The sequence below is a fragment of the Dunckerocampus dactyliophorus genome, chromosome 5, assembly GCF_027744805.1.
Source record: "Dunckerocampus dactyliophorus isolate RoL2022-P2 chromosome 5, RoL_Ddac_1.1, whole genome shotgun sequence".
NCBI classification, from domain to species: domain Eukaryota; kingdom Metazoa; phylum Chordata; class Actinopteri; order Syngnathiformes; family Syngnathidae; genus Dunckerocampus; species Dunckerocampus dactyliophorus.
In genome coordinates this window covers 11,342,775-11,355,412 of record NC_072823.1, presented here as the reverse complement: position 1 = coordinate 11,355,412, position 12,638 = coordinate 11,342,775, and the positions used below count along the sequence as shown (strand labels likewise).

The following is a 12,638-nucleotide window of genomic DNA, read 5'->3' as shown; positions in this document are numbered from 1 at the left end:
TTAAACAATATCATTTGCAATTGAACCATAGATTTTAACACAGCCAAATCTCTTTGTACCTTAGTCATTTCAGATATCATCAAAGTAGGAGAAACCGGGAATCTGGGAACGCTAGAGGTAACTCCCATCTCCAAAGCTCTAGCCCGGTGCATTGATATTGACCTGTCACGCGAGGGTCTGGCTGCCCTCAACTGTCGAGGCATTGCTATAATAATATATGGAGCCCCACTGACAGGTAAAATCTCCTTCTTTACAGTCATATTAATGTAAAAAAGATAAAGAAAAAACAGTATTTAAACAGTAATTCAAATACTGAATGAAGAGCGTAACACAAGTTGGGTCACAAAAGAAAAACAAAAAAGGAATTGAGGAGGGTGTAACACATGTTGGGTCCCAAAAGAAAATAAACAAAAGAAAAGGGGTTAACAAAGAATGTAAAATATATGAGCATTACCCCTCGACAACCAGGAGAGAGCATTGTAGGCTTGTGACAACAACAGTGATGTGGAATGAGATCAGGAGCTTGATGAACTTGATTACTGGTAACTTGCTGGCTTGTACATTGTACACATCCAGTCTCCCTGGTTTTTATGCTACTGTGTACCTGAATAACTGTTAATGTTTTAGGTTAACATACCCGCTGTGTGCTACTATGTAGCTGAATAGCGTACCTTTCCAGATGAAATGTCTGTTCTCGGTCTTGAATTTTGTGAAGTAACTGTGACTTCTATATGTTTATTTTCCTTCATGATGCAATTTTTGACTGATGCGACTTATACTCGGGCAAGACTTATTGTCTGGAAAATATGGTAATGTAAAAATATCATATTAGAACAATGCCAATAATGTGATTCCCCTAATTCTGTGTAACACCCGGTGTATATTCTTCTTTTCTCCTCATGCTTTGGAATTCTAAAAATAAAGCTTAAAAAAGCCAAAGAAAAATGTATACAAAATGTACACAAAAATGTACACATACACAGAATTAATCATTCGCTGAGCTCTTGTAAGGTAATATGGGGTCTGAGCAGATATACTGACACGTCGCCTGACGTCATGAATGACAATGGTTTGACTTCTGAGTTTTTAGGTGACTTGGAGTTGGGAGGCAATGTTAATCCCTTTTTTCAGTGGTATATTTTGGGGCATTCAGTTTGGGAGATTCCACGTACTGTACATGCTCGTCATTGGGTCAGAATTAACTTGAAAACTTTAAATGTATTTGTCATTTCTTGAATTTTTTTTTGAAGGTCAAAGCGGCAAAGCTGCAGCTCTGGCAACTCACTACGGGGCTGCATTTCTAAGAGTGGATAATGTGTTCGCTGATGCACTGAAGAACGGGACCTCTCTCGTTAGCCTGGCTGCAAGACATCTGTTTAACCGTGCTGCTGCTGAACATGCTTTGAGGATGGAAGAGGCTGGTGTGTAAAATATTCAGTGCAAACCTTTTATACTGAGTCATATAACGTTTTTATATTTGATATCAAATAGCAGCATGTATTATTATGCCACAGAGAAATGTAGATTACAAATTAGGAATATGACGCAACATACTGCTTCCCTTTTCCAGCTCAAATATCTGCAAATATTGGAATATCAGGAACTGGATCTTCCGAAACACCCACTGAAGGTGCAGAAGCGCCTCCAAACTCAGGTCCCACTGAAGCTACTCCAAAGCCCACCGACAGCATCAGTGACTCCAAGACACCCAAAGACAAAGGCGGCACACGCACTATGGCTGGCCAGGTACATTCTTACGTCCTAAACGGATGTGTAACATTTGTTTGCTTGAGAAATTCAAAACAGGTTTCTTTATTGTAAATTGAGAATGTGACAACTACCGAATGTTCCTTTGCAAACAAAACCCCTGTTTCTACCTCAGGGCATAGATAAGAACACACTCAGCAATCTCTTGCCCGAACAGCTCCTGGTTGATATCCTAGCGGAGAGGTTTCAGGTAGTATGACTTTTGATTACTGCTATCTCTACTTCAAAACAAAGAACTTATATATATATATTGTGTCTAATACTTGATTTTACCTCTTGTGTTTTCTTTTTTTTTATGGGTGCTCTTGTAATGGTAACAGTTACCAGACTGTTATTGTGGCATCGTAATTTATGGTCTCGATTCTGTCTACACCAAGTCAGTGGCGAGCTGTCTTCAAGTTGTTCTCAAGGCTCTTAAGAACCGCAAACACATCTATGTTATCAACTTATATGACTCCTACAACGCCCTGAAAGCTCGGAAGAGGGCACAAAGAAAGGCTGAGTGTAAACACACACACACACACACACACACAACCACTTAAACACTAGGTGGATGCCTGAGAATAATAATAATTGATGTTATTTTTGTCATTCTAATTATCATATAATTACTGTGTGCTTTTCGACATGTATCAGATACCCTGCTGAAGGAAAAAGCAGAAATGGAGGAAAAGTGGCTGCAAAACATGGACGAGGATGAATATGCAGCTCTGCCGCAAATGGAGAAGGAGCGTATCATTGAACGACAGAAACAAAAGAAACTCAGGTTATGATGCAATAAACATAACCTACAAATCCTACAATAACTTTGTGAACTACTTTCAGTTTTCATTTTTATGCACTAGCAGAGTAGTAGTATAAAAAACCGAATCTGATTTAATAGTCCTATTTTGATTGAGCAGGATTGAGTGCACGTTTGATTACACAACTAACTGCCCGTCTGTCTATCAGGATTCTTGAGAGAATCAGGAAAACGCAGAAGAACAAGAAGCAACTTGAAGATATAAAGAGACTGAGACTAGAGGAGTTAAAAAAGAAGAGTAAAAAGCCTACAGCTAAGGAAAGTAAACAAGCGACAAGGAAGAAGGGTTCCATGGAGAGTAAGCAGGTCTGTATACAGTATATACTGTATTTGTATGTTCCATTCCAGCAGCATTCTTTTTACACATCAAAACAAATGCACATTTCCATCAGGTAGGGAAATGCACACTTACATTTGTGATCATGGCATCTCCAGTGATTTTTTTTAGATAGATTTTATTCATCCATCCATCCATTTTCTATACCGCTTCATCCTCATTAGGGTCGCGGGGGCATGCTGGAGCCTATCCCAGCTGACTTCGGGCGACAGGCGGGGTACACCCTGGACTGGTCGCCAGCCAATCGCAGGGCACATATAGACAAACAACCATTCACACTCACATTCATACCTATGGGCAATTTAGAGTCTCCAATTAACCTAACATGCATGTTTTTGGAATGTGGGAGGAAGCCGGAGTACCCGGAGAAAACCCACGCGCACACGGGGAGAACATGCAAACTCCACACAGAAATGCCCAGGGGAGAATCGAACCCAGGTCTTCCCGATCTCCAAGCTGTTACTGTGTTGGCCAACGTGCTAACCACTAGACCACCGTGCCGCCCAGGTTTTATTCAGGATTTAAAAAATTCAAATCTTCAAATTTAGAAAAAAGAAAGTCAGGTCCACCTGTTAATGGCTCCAAAAGACTTTCCCAACCTGTCTTAGATCTTCCCTTCAGTTCCTTGGACTTTCCCATTGTTGTATGTTTTGCTGCCAAAGAGAATATCAGCTGAAGTAAATCACGATCACTGGAGAGAAGTGAAAAGGTCTTGGTGTTGTTCTTTACTCTGCTGTAAGCAAGCTGGACAGGTTGACAGTGGTTAGTGGTGCCCCTACAATCCATTGGCTCAGAATACATGCAGGAAAAGGCAGGTTTGCATCTCGAGATGACGAACTTCGGCAACCTCCTGGTGAAAACTGTAAGTGCCCAAATACAGTTCAAGAGGAGAAGGAAAGCTCACGGCTGACATGGCTAATGGGAAGCTGCAGCTTTGGAAGATTGTTGACAGGCTGCAGGGTTGCTGAGTAGGCCTCAGTTGAGACCAGACCACCAGCTTCAGACATTTAAAGACGAGAGGAAACTCATGGTCAGCTGCCCTCTAAGGCCCTGAAGACAGACAGCCAACCTGTTTGATATCGATCAAGTGCCAGCTTGTTTGCGCAGAATAACATAATAGCGCCAGGCCACTGCATAAGGAAATATGATGCAAGAAAATGCTGCAATGTTTGCTAATGTTTGTATACTGTATACCAGTAACATATTTGGGTCAGTCTCCTGGGGACCGTTGCATGAAAGTAAGATTTAGACATCCAGGATACACGACTGAGCTGAGCTCAACCAACCCAAAACAAGAGTGTCTAGGCTTAATTTGTTGTACAAAACCAAGCCAGGATGAGCAGACACGGATGAATCAAGCCAGTGTAACCAATCCCGGATCAGTGCGCATTCTTCCTTAAATCAACCTCGCTATCGATCGCAGAGTCACTGATTCACCATGGCAACGACAGCGGCGTACTTTCGCCCGACGGAAGCGGGAATCCTCATAGAGACTTACGAGGACGCAAAAGGGGGGGGGAAGAAAGGCAACAGCGCCACAGTCATAAAACAAAAAGAGAAAGCGTGTATTACTCCATTACTCGCTCGCAGCTTCAACATCATGTAAACTTCCAGTTTCCCCTCGAGTGCTGAGTCTTGTATTGTAGTACACATCCACATTAACCAACACAATTAAAATCTCCGAAAACGTAGTCACACTGTGTTGGTGAATCCGTTGAAATTGTAGGTGAAATTGTGTACACATCTAAAATGACTGAAGTGAATGATGACAAATGTTGAAATAATGACAGTAAGTCTAATTGTGTAATTTTGGTGCACAATGAGATGTTATACTTTGAAAATCACAGCAGCTGAAACCACCGTTTTGTATTACGTATTTATTATTTATGTTCTATTATTTATTTAATCTTCTTTGTGACAAACGTTTGGGTGTCACAAAATGTCCAACTGTTAGAAATTGGCATCAGGTTGTGTTTTATACACAACAGACCCAAAGAAAATATTCCCATTTATTTAATGTGTTTGCAGTATATTTTTATTTGGTTATACAGTAGCTGCAGATTACTGTAGTCTGTGCGTCATGCCCCTCAAAGTGACAGCACCCTCTCTGGTACCCATGAGACTGACCCATATGTTATGCTAACTGCAAATAAATGATTTTCAAATAATTTTGGTTAATCCTTTGTTTTATCCCTCGCAGTCAGGTGCCGTAACCGGTCCTCGAATGTCTTCTAAAGAATCCCTAGACAAGAAAGAGCAAGCTCCTTTAAATGAAGGTACCAAAAACCTCTATTGGCTTATCGGTGTGGGTGCTGTGTTTTGGTTCTAAAGGTGTCTTAAAGGGATAGTTCAGATTTTTTGACATAGTTGTATGACATCCCCATCAGCGTTGTAGTCCAATAACAGCAATTTACCCCCCGCTTGATCTCCTAAGTCCAGTTCTAGTCAGATTTTCTGTGATGAAGAACATAGTTCTGCTTAGTTGCTGGGGACAATTATGTGTATTCATCTTTTGAACGCATATTGTATTGGGAAGCCAAACTCTACTTAATTGTCCCCAGCAACTAAGCAGAACTACGTTCTTCATCACAGAAATCTGACCAGAACTGGACTTAGGAGACCAAGTGGGGGTAAGTCGCTGTTATTGGACTACAATGCTGATGGGGATGTCGCACAACTTCATGTCAAAAAATCCAAACTATCCCTTTGAGATATATTGGTTTGAACCCCGTATGTCCCAGAACTTCAGACCAAACCACACCTTGAGGGTTTCAGTGTTGGGCTCGGTGCTTTACGTTTCTCACTCGGGTGGTGGTGCTGGATTCAAGCTATCGCGTTATTCACCTTGAGATACCTCACACTGTCCCAGGTCTTGAGCTAGAACACTTTTGTTTAGGGCTGAGCCAGATACTTGTTTTAGATGAGTTACGGATAATGCATTTTTGCCAAATACGAGCATGAAACAAGTACAGCTCAAGTGCAGCTCGTCGTTATCCATTCCACAATGACTTGGCGACCTCCTGAAATTAACCCAGGTTGAGAAAGGCTGCATACTACGGAAGGTGAAATATGTTTTTAACCCAAACTACTAATGCACTTTCACCATCTAAAGAAAGAAACCGTCTGAATGACTGTCTTGCAAATGAATGTATTATAACCAATTTGTATTAATGCAGCAAATCAAAGCAAAGAGTCTGATCCTTCACACAAGAAAGATGAATCTGAAATACCCGGAGAGTGTGAAATGGTGGGTTTGAACAATAGATCATTATTTGTTTTGCGATTTCAAATGACTGTCAAACCAACAGTTATTTATTAAAATGTTTAAGTTTTTCATTTCTCTGATTCTGTCATTGGTATCATCTTCCTGTCTAGCCAAGAGAAGATAAGCTGCACAGTCTGTTCAGTGCATATGAACGTAGCCAGACCATGGTGGAGCACATTGTCCAGTACTGGGACCGTGTCAATGGCTTATTGCGGGTCCCAATTCCGGGTCCGGAGCCCACACCATCCGCAGAAGATCCCCCAACGGAGAAACCCGTATGTTTTCCGATTATAAAATATCTCTTTTCTATCTTAGCTGCTCTCACCCTCACTCTCTGCAACTGCTGCAAAGCCACAGAAAATTGTAAAAATGTGCACGTTAGGGCTGTCTTTCACTAAGGATTTTCATAGTTGAATGTGATTCGTTAGATTTTGTCCATAGCCGACTAATGTTCAAATGTATGTTGTTTTTTTAAGAGCAGAGCTAATGGAGATCCCGAGAAATAAACAGACCTCATTGTCGCAAATGAGATTATTTTTCCACCTCAAAGAAACGGGCTAAATCACTCAGACAAAAAAACATGCTAGGTGTGCAACAACAGTACAAGATGAACAAAACCGACAAACGAACCCGGAACACGGTCACTGTCAGCACACATCAGAAAAGTTCACATAGAATAGTACCAGCATGGCTTGAATAACAAACTTGCAGCCTAATTTCTTGCCTTAAAATTTACTGTTGGTATATAAAATGAAGCCTTATAATGTTGGTTGTTGCACGTGATATGTAAGAAGCTGCTGACACAAGTTGGAATTCATATTCTGGAGTTATCTTTAAACCAAAACTGCACTTTTTTTGAATTTTGATCATCATCCTTATGTGACACATGGACACTTTCCCTTTTCAGTGCGTTCTAAAGAGAGAAAAACAGGTAGCATCTGGGTGGGAGCTAACCATGCACATAACGGGACACACCTAAATGGTGAATAGTCTTTCAATTGTATAGCGCTTCTCCACCCCCAAGGCACTCAGAGCGCTTTGACACTGCTAGCACATTTCCATACTGATGACGCAGCATCAGGAGCAGCTGGGGATTCAGTATCTTGCCCGAGGACACTTCGACACGATCACGGGCGGACAGAGGATCAAACCCGCAACCTCCAGGTTGGGAGAGGACAACTCTACCACCTGAGCCATGCCACCCACCTACTGTATTTAAACTATAAAGCCCTCTTAAAAATCCCTTCAAAAAACGCCAACAATGTTCCGTTTACCTAACTGACCTGCATATTAACCAAGCTACAGTGACATTGTTATTGTAGGAGCTAACGCCAAAGAACTACTTGTCTGGCGTAGTGACACAGCACCTAGCTCACAATGCCTCACGCCACTACCGAGAGGTAAAGGTCCCACTCCAAAACAGTGCGATAGGACACTAATCTGTAATGACTGAGAAACAGGAACAAACATAAGAACTACGAATAGACAACCAAATTATCTGTAGTAGCCCACATTCCATGTTTTGTTTGTACACGGCTAGATGGACTGTGGACAGCTATGACATCAAGCACTATGTGCTCCATGTATCAGAATCAATATCATGGTGACTTACTCGATGGACATTTGTCCATCTGGTCCAGTTGTCCTAGGGCGTCTTTTCCAGTTGATTTTGGGTAGGTGGACACACGTTTTTATCGATGCATCGATGGTAAAACTATGTGCCACTCAGTGCAGTAGAAACGCTCGATTTCTGTTGGCATGGCTTGGCTCCACATTTTCACCACTAAGTCATGCCGGTCCTGACTCTCTCGGCCCGTCTGCTTCGACGTTTCACTTGCTTTTCTTGTCCGCTCAGCTTCTAAAACCTGCAGCTCATCCGCTGTATATTCAGGCCCCAAAAGATAGTTCTCGATTGTCATTTGTCCAAAAGTCGTCGTCGTCGATGGTGGTGGCTCTCATGAAGGAGATTAGTATGATTTAATAGTAGCAAACCAACACGCACTTTCTATGCTTTCTATTCGATAGCGAGATTGATAGTTGAATCTGACCCCTCCGAATTAATAGTGGACTATTCTAAGACACCCCTAGTACACATATATACTAAGATACGCTGACGCTGTATTGGCAAATTTCATGAGCACACACTCAAGACACTTTTCAGTGTTCAGCAATATACATCCTCAAAATGCAATGAAATTGTTTTACAGGCTCATTCAGCAAAGAAGAGCAAAAAATCCAGTAGCAAGGTTCTGTCTCCACACAGTCACACGGAACCAGCATACAAAACAGACAAGATGGCAGAGAAACTCAGTATCATCCCTCACATCGTTGTTAAACTCACAGGCAAAGACTACCCAGGTGTACACCAGCTGCTCAAAAACAAAGCCCTGCCCCCACTAAATGAGGTGAGGCCAACAAATACCTTGTTTTTTCGATCAAGTTCCATGCTGATATATTTCTTACCATTTGGTTTCTGTTTTTCACTTCCATAGATCATGGATGAGTTGGGGTTGGGATCAAGCACACTAGCCATCCCTCCTCCTATTACACTATCAGTGGTTCGTCTCCCCAAAAATAGGGAACGAGCTAACAGAAAACTAAACTGCGATTGCTTCACCTTTCTGAATAATTGTGCCACAGAGGAACAAGATGAGAGGAAAGAGGAAGATGATGACGACATACAAGCATCCAAGGTAAACTGACTCGTCTTATGCACTTGTACATGGAAATGCAAAACACAATGCCTCGCAAAAGCATACACCCTCTTGAAAATTTCAGCCTTTTACTGCTTTTATCAGTGAAATGATGTTCAAGGTAATTCGACTTTTTTGCCAAGAATTTGCAAAAAGATTCCTTCATGTTGACATGAAAACTAATTTTCAGAAACCTGGTTGGCATGGTTTTTTTTTCAAACAGGAGGGAAACTCAAATAAATTAAGAAAGGAAAAAAAACAATAATAAAAAAATGAATGAATACTTACAAACAATAACATCCATCCATCCATTTTCTATATGGCCCCAAACAATAACAATGTAGGTATAAAATATCCATAATATCTGTACCATCTGCACACTCTTCACTGGGTTACATGAATAATGTAACCCAATAAAATGGGCCGCCCAATCCTGTCAAGTGGGGATGATTTTGAGTTTACGCAAGTATGTCAGTACTGGATTTCAGACAGAGAAGAATTTGTTAGACCCCCTGAGTGAATATTTTATTTTTTCTTGCTGGATAAATTGCATTTGCACTTTTGGTGGCTTCGTTTATTTCCAGTGTAGTAATATCTTTCTGTGCATGAGTAGTGTTGTCATGTTTTTGTGACTTGCCCTAATTGTAGGATAATTCTCGTCTACCATGCCGAATATAGCCACTGCAGCAGTAGGTTGAAAGTTAGCATGCAGGGCTTCTGACAGAGTTTTGAAGATCACGGACCAGTAGGGGGTCAGAGATGGACAGGACCAGAAAATACTGTATGAGTTAAATTTGCAGGGGCATTATGGCAGCTATTGCACCTTTCATTTATATTCGGGTATATTTTTGACAGTCTTGCTTTTGAGTAGTGACTGCGGTGCAAAACCTTAAATTGTATTATACTTAATCCTGCACAGGAAGTGATATCGTCCCCCAAGGTAACTCCCAGCTCATTTTCCCAGTGCAGACACAGGCGGTACATATGGGAAATTTGGATCACTACACTGAAGGAAATGGCGAATCTGGAAATACTGAAATAGGCTGTATCTAGGGAGGTTGAATTTAATTGCTAAGTCTTCAAAGCTTGCAAAGGTGCTATTTATATATAAATACCCTGTCCCCGCCAGCGAAAAAATTCAGAGTTCGATTTAGCTGGGGGAAAGGAATTAGTGGAAAGTTGAGACCATATTGAAAAGTGTGTATTACGACTGGGTTGTTGGTGCAGTCTGAAATAGTATGCGGGAGGTTATTTTAGTTATTTTAGTTAATTGACACCAATTTTTAAAAGTCTGTTTTCACTTTGACATTAATGGAGCTGTTTTTCAAATTCTTGAAAAAGACTTCATATATAAAAACAATAAAAGGCTGAAATATCCAAGGGGGATGAAGACTTTGGCAAGGCATTGTGTGCTTTTATGCTGAAGAAAAAAATCCTTAAAAATAGGTTGAATGAATGCAAAAGCATTATATTTAAAAAAAAATCTAAATTATCTGTGTATTGATGCATGTTTCTGTGTCCTAAAGATGCTCAAAGGTCGCAACAAAGCTGGTGCGAAACTGACTGCACTGAAGGATAAGAAGAGCAGAGAGAGTCAGAAGAGCCTCAAACGGCCTCCACCCCTTCCTAAAGCCAGGGGCTTGGATCAGTCCTTCTATTCTTCCACACCTGACATCACTGAACAAGATCAACACATTGCAAGTATAGAGCAGAAACGCAACCAGGGGTAAGAAAAACAATATTTTGGTCGGTTTTTTTACTGTACAAAAGTTAAGTTCAGGTCATGTAGCACTGACTCTAATTCACGTCCCCCAGGGTCAGGCATTAGCTTTTGTGATATTCTATTCTATGTGATTGTTTCAGTAACGCGTGTGTTTTGTCTTCAGCCTAACAACATTTCGTTGGGTTGTACCCGCCAACGGGCAAGTGGTGTTGAAGATATGGTTTTATACCAGCTCCCCTGGGAAATTTGAACAGATCTTCCACTTTGAACTAACGGAGACTCAGAAAGTCTATCAACTCCTTTGTAGAGGGATTTGCACATATCCCTCCTTCTGCAAAGACTACAAGTCAGTCAGCATTGTTGTATTGTAATGTTAGAAAAATAAAATGGCTACTTTTGTTCATCTTTGCAAACGTGGCGAATTTACAAGAGAGCTACAGTATCTAAATCTGTTCACACAGCTATGGTATGATGTAATGGTATATGGATAAATAACATTTGTGTTGTGATTTTTTAATGTTGTTACCCTATTCTCATCTGAAAAGTTTACCAAAAATATTTCATTAAACAACTGTATTTTTTTTTTAAATATTGTCACCAAGGTTCTTTTCAGAAAATCGAAGAAACTCGAAATCTACAGTTTGCAGTTAGACATCGTAACTGACCCCGTATTGTCTTACGATTGCCTTTTCAATATATTGTTTTTATTTTCCCACAGGATTCTTTTTCCCTACTGTCGAGAGGTGCCAAAATTCACACAAGGGCTTCAGAAGACTTATGTCGTCAATCCTGGATTCTATGAGTTTGGACCATTACTCTGTAGCAAGACCAGAGACAGGTGAAAAGGGAAATACACAAGACACAGTGGGTTTTGATTTGTTTTTCCCCTGCTACATGTCACATACCTACTTCTGTCAGTACAGATACAAGGATAATCGGTACCCGGAGAACACAGAGAGACTGGTGATCAAAAATGATTCAGGGCTAGAGACTGAGGTTCAGTTTCATTTCCAGAATGATACCCAGGCCACCACATATTTGCTAGATCCTCCTATCATGACCCTGCAACCTGATGAGGAACAGGTAGCATGTTGATTGTCTCTTACCAACATTGCTATAGTCAATAGATGACTGGATTAACATGATTCCACCTTTCCAGAATTTGACTGTGTGGGCCTACCCGACAACTGCAGGAGAAATCAAGGACAACATTGTTTGCTGTATCAGGGATAATCCAGAAGTGTTTGTTATTCCACTGTCCTGCTTCGGAGTGCGACCAGAGCTTGAGCTAGAAAGCAAGCGTCTGCATTTCAACAGGGTTTTACTTCACAGGTACCAGACTTTATAGACATCATTATATGTCAGCTGTGTTTTACCCATATAAAGAGGCACCATTGTACATAAAAAGTAATTACAATTATTTAAGTTAAAGCAGCAGCAGCTCTTTTTAATGTCATTCTTCATCGTCACTCTAGGCAGGAGAGTCGAAGTGTGAAGATCCATAACAAGACACCAGTGCCAATATCTTGGAGATTGCAGGGCATGGAAGAACTTGGTGATGAGTTTAGTGTATCTCAGGATAACAGTGTCATCTTACCAAACACCTCGCTTTTACTGACAATGCACTTCATGGCCAAAAAGCCTCTCAATATCAAAAAGCAATTACGCTTTGAGGTGAGTTACCATTTTTCATGTGCTAAGTATTTATCAGGAAACATTGTATTGATGTTCCTGATCTGTACTGTGTTTTTTTTCTTCAGGTTTTAGATGCAGAGAATATTTTGGGCATATTATACACTGAAAAAATACAGGTCTCCGCAGAAGCATTTGATATAGCTATGGACATCACACCAGGTATGACGCTGAATAGCTTACACTTTATGTAAAGGCACCTGCTTGCTTTCATGTAGTAGTAACACTAACCAATGACTGTGATTGTATCTTATTGCCATATTAAGACTACATACCATACTTATACAACAGTGGTTGTCAACTGGTTTGGCTGCAGGACCCAACATCACCCTTTAATAGTTCAGATAGTTCAGATTTTT

General features: G+C 40.8%; 1 protein-coding gene across 1 annotated transcript in view; it reads left to right on the top strand.

Moving 5' to 3' along the window:
- Positions 1-12,638, top strand: part of hydin (HYDIN axonemal central pair apparatus protein) — a 65,288-nt gene that overhangs the window by 26,810 nt on the left and 25,840 nt on the right. The window contains exons 38-56 of the mRNA XM_054777622.1: positions 65-235; positions 1,251-1,421; positions 1,571-1,746; positions 1,883-1,957; positions 2,088-2,271; positions 2,404-2,533; positions 2,719-2,875; positions 5,107-5,182; positions 6,083-6,153; positions 6,282-6,446; positions 8,379-8,576; positions 8,664-8,864; positions 10,391-10,590; positions 10,751-10,933; positions 11,306-11,425; positions 11,511-11,670; positions 11,747-11,919; positions 12,063-12,261; positions 12,348-12,441. Coding sequence (XP_054633597.1) covers positions 65-235; positions 1,251-1,421; positions 1,571-1,746; positions 1,883-1,957; positions 2,088-2,271; positions 2,404-2,533; positions 2,719-2,875; positions 5,107-5,182; positions 6,083-6,153; positions 6,282-6,446; positions 8,379-8,576; positions 8,664-8,864; positions 10,391-10,590; positions 10,751-10,933; positions 11,306-11,425; positions 11,511-11,670; positions 11,747-11,919; positions 12,063-12,261; positions 12,348-12,441 — 2,904 coding nt within the window. The remainder of the gene's footprint in view (positions 1-64; positions 236-1,250; positions 1,422-1,570; positions 1,747-1,882; positions 1,958-2,087; positions 2,272-2,403; positions 2,534-2,718; positions 2,876-5,106; positions 5,183-6,082; positions 6,154-6,281; positions 6,447-8,378; positions 8,577-8,663; positions 8,865-10,390; positions 10,591-10,750; positions 10,934-11,305; positions 11,426-11,510; positions 11,671-11,746; positions 11,920-12,062; positions 12,262-12,347; positions 12,442-12,638) is intronic.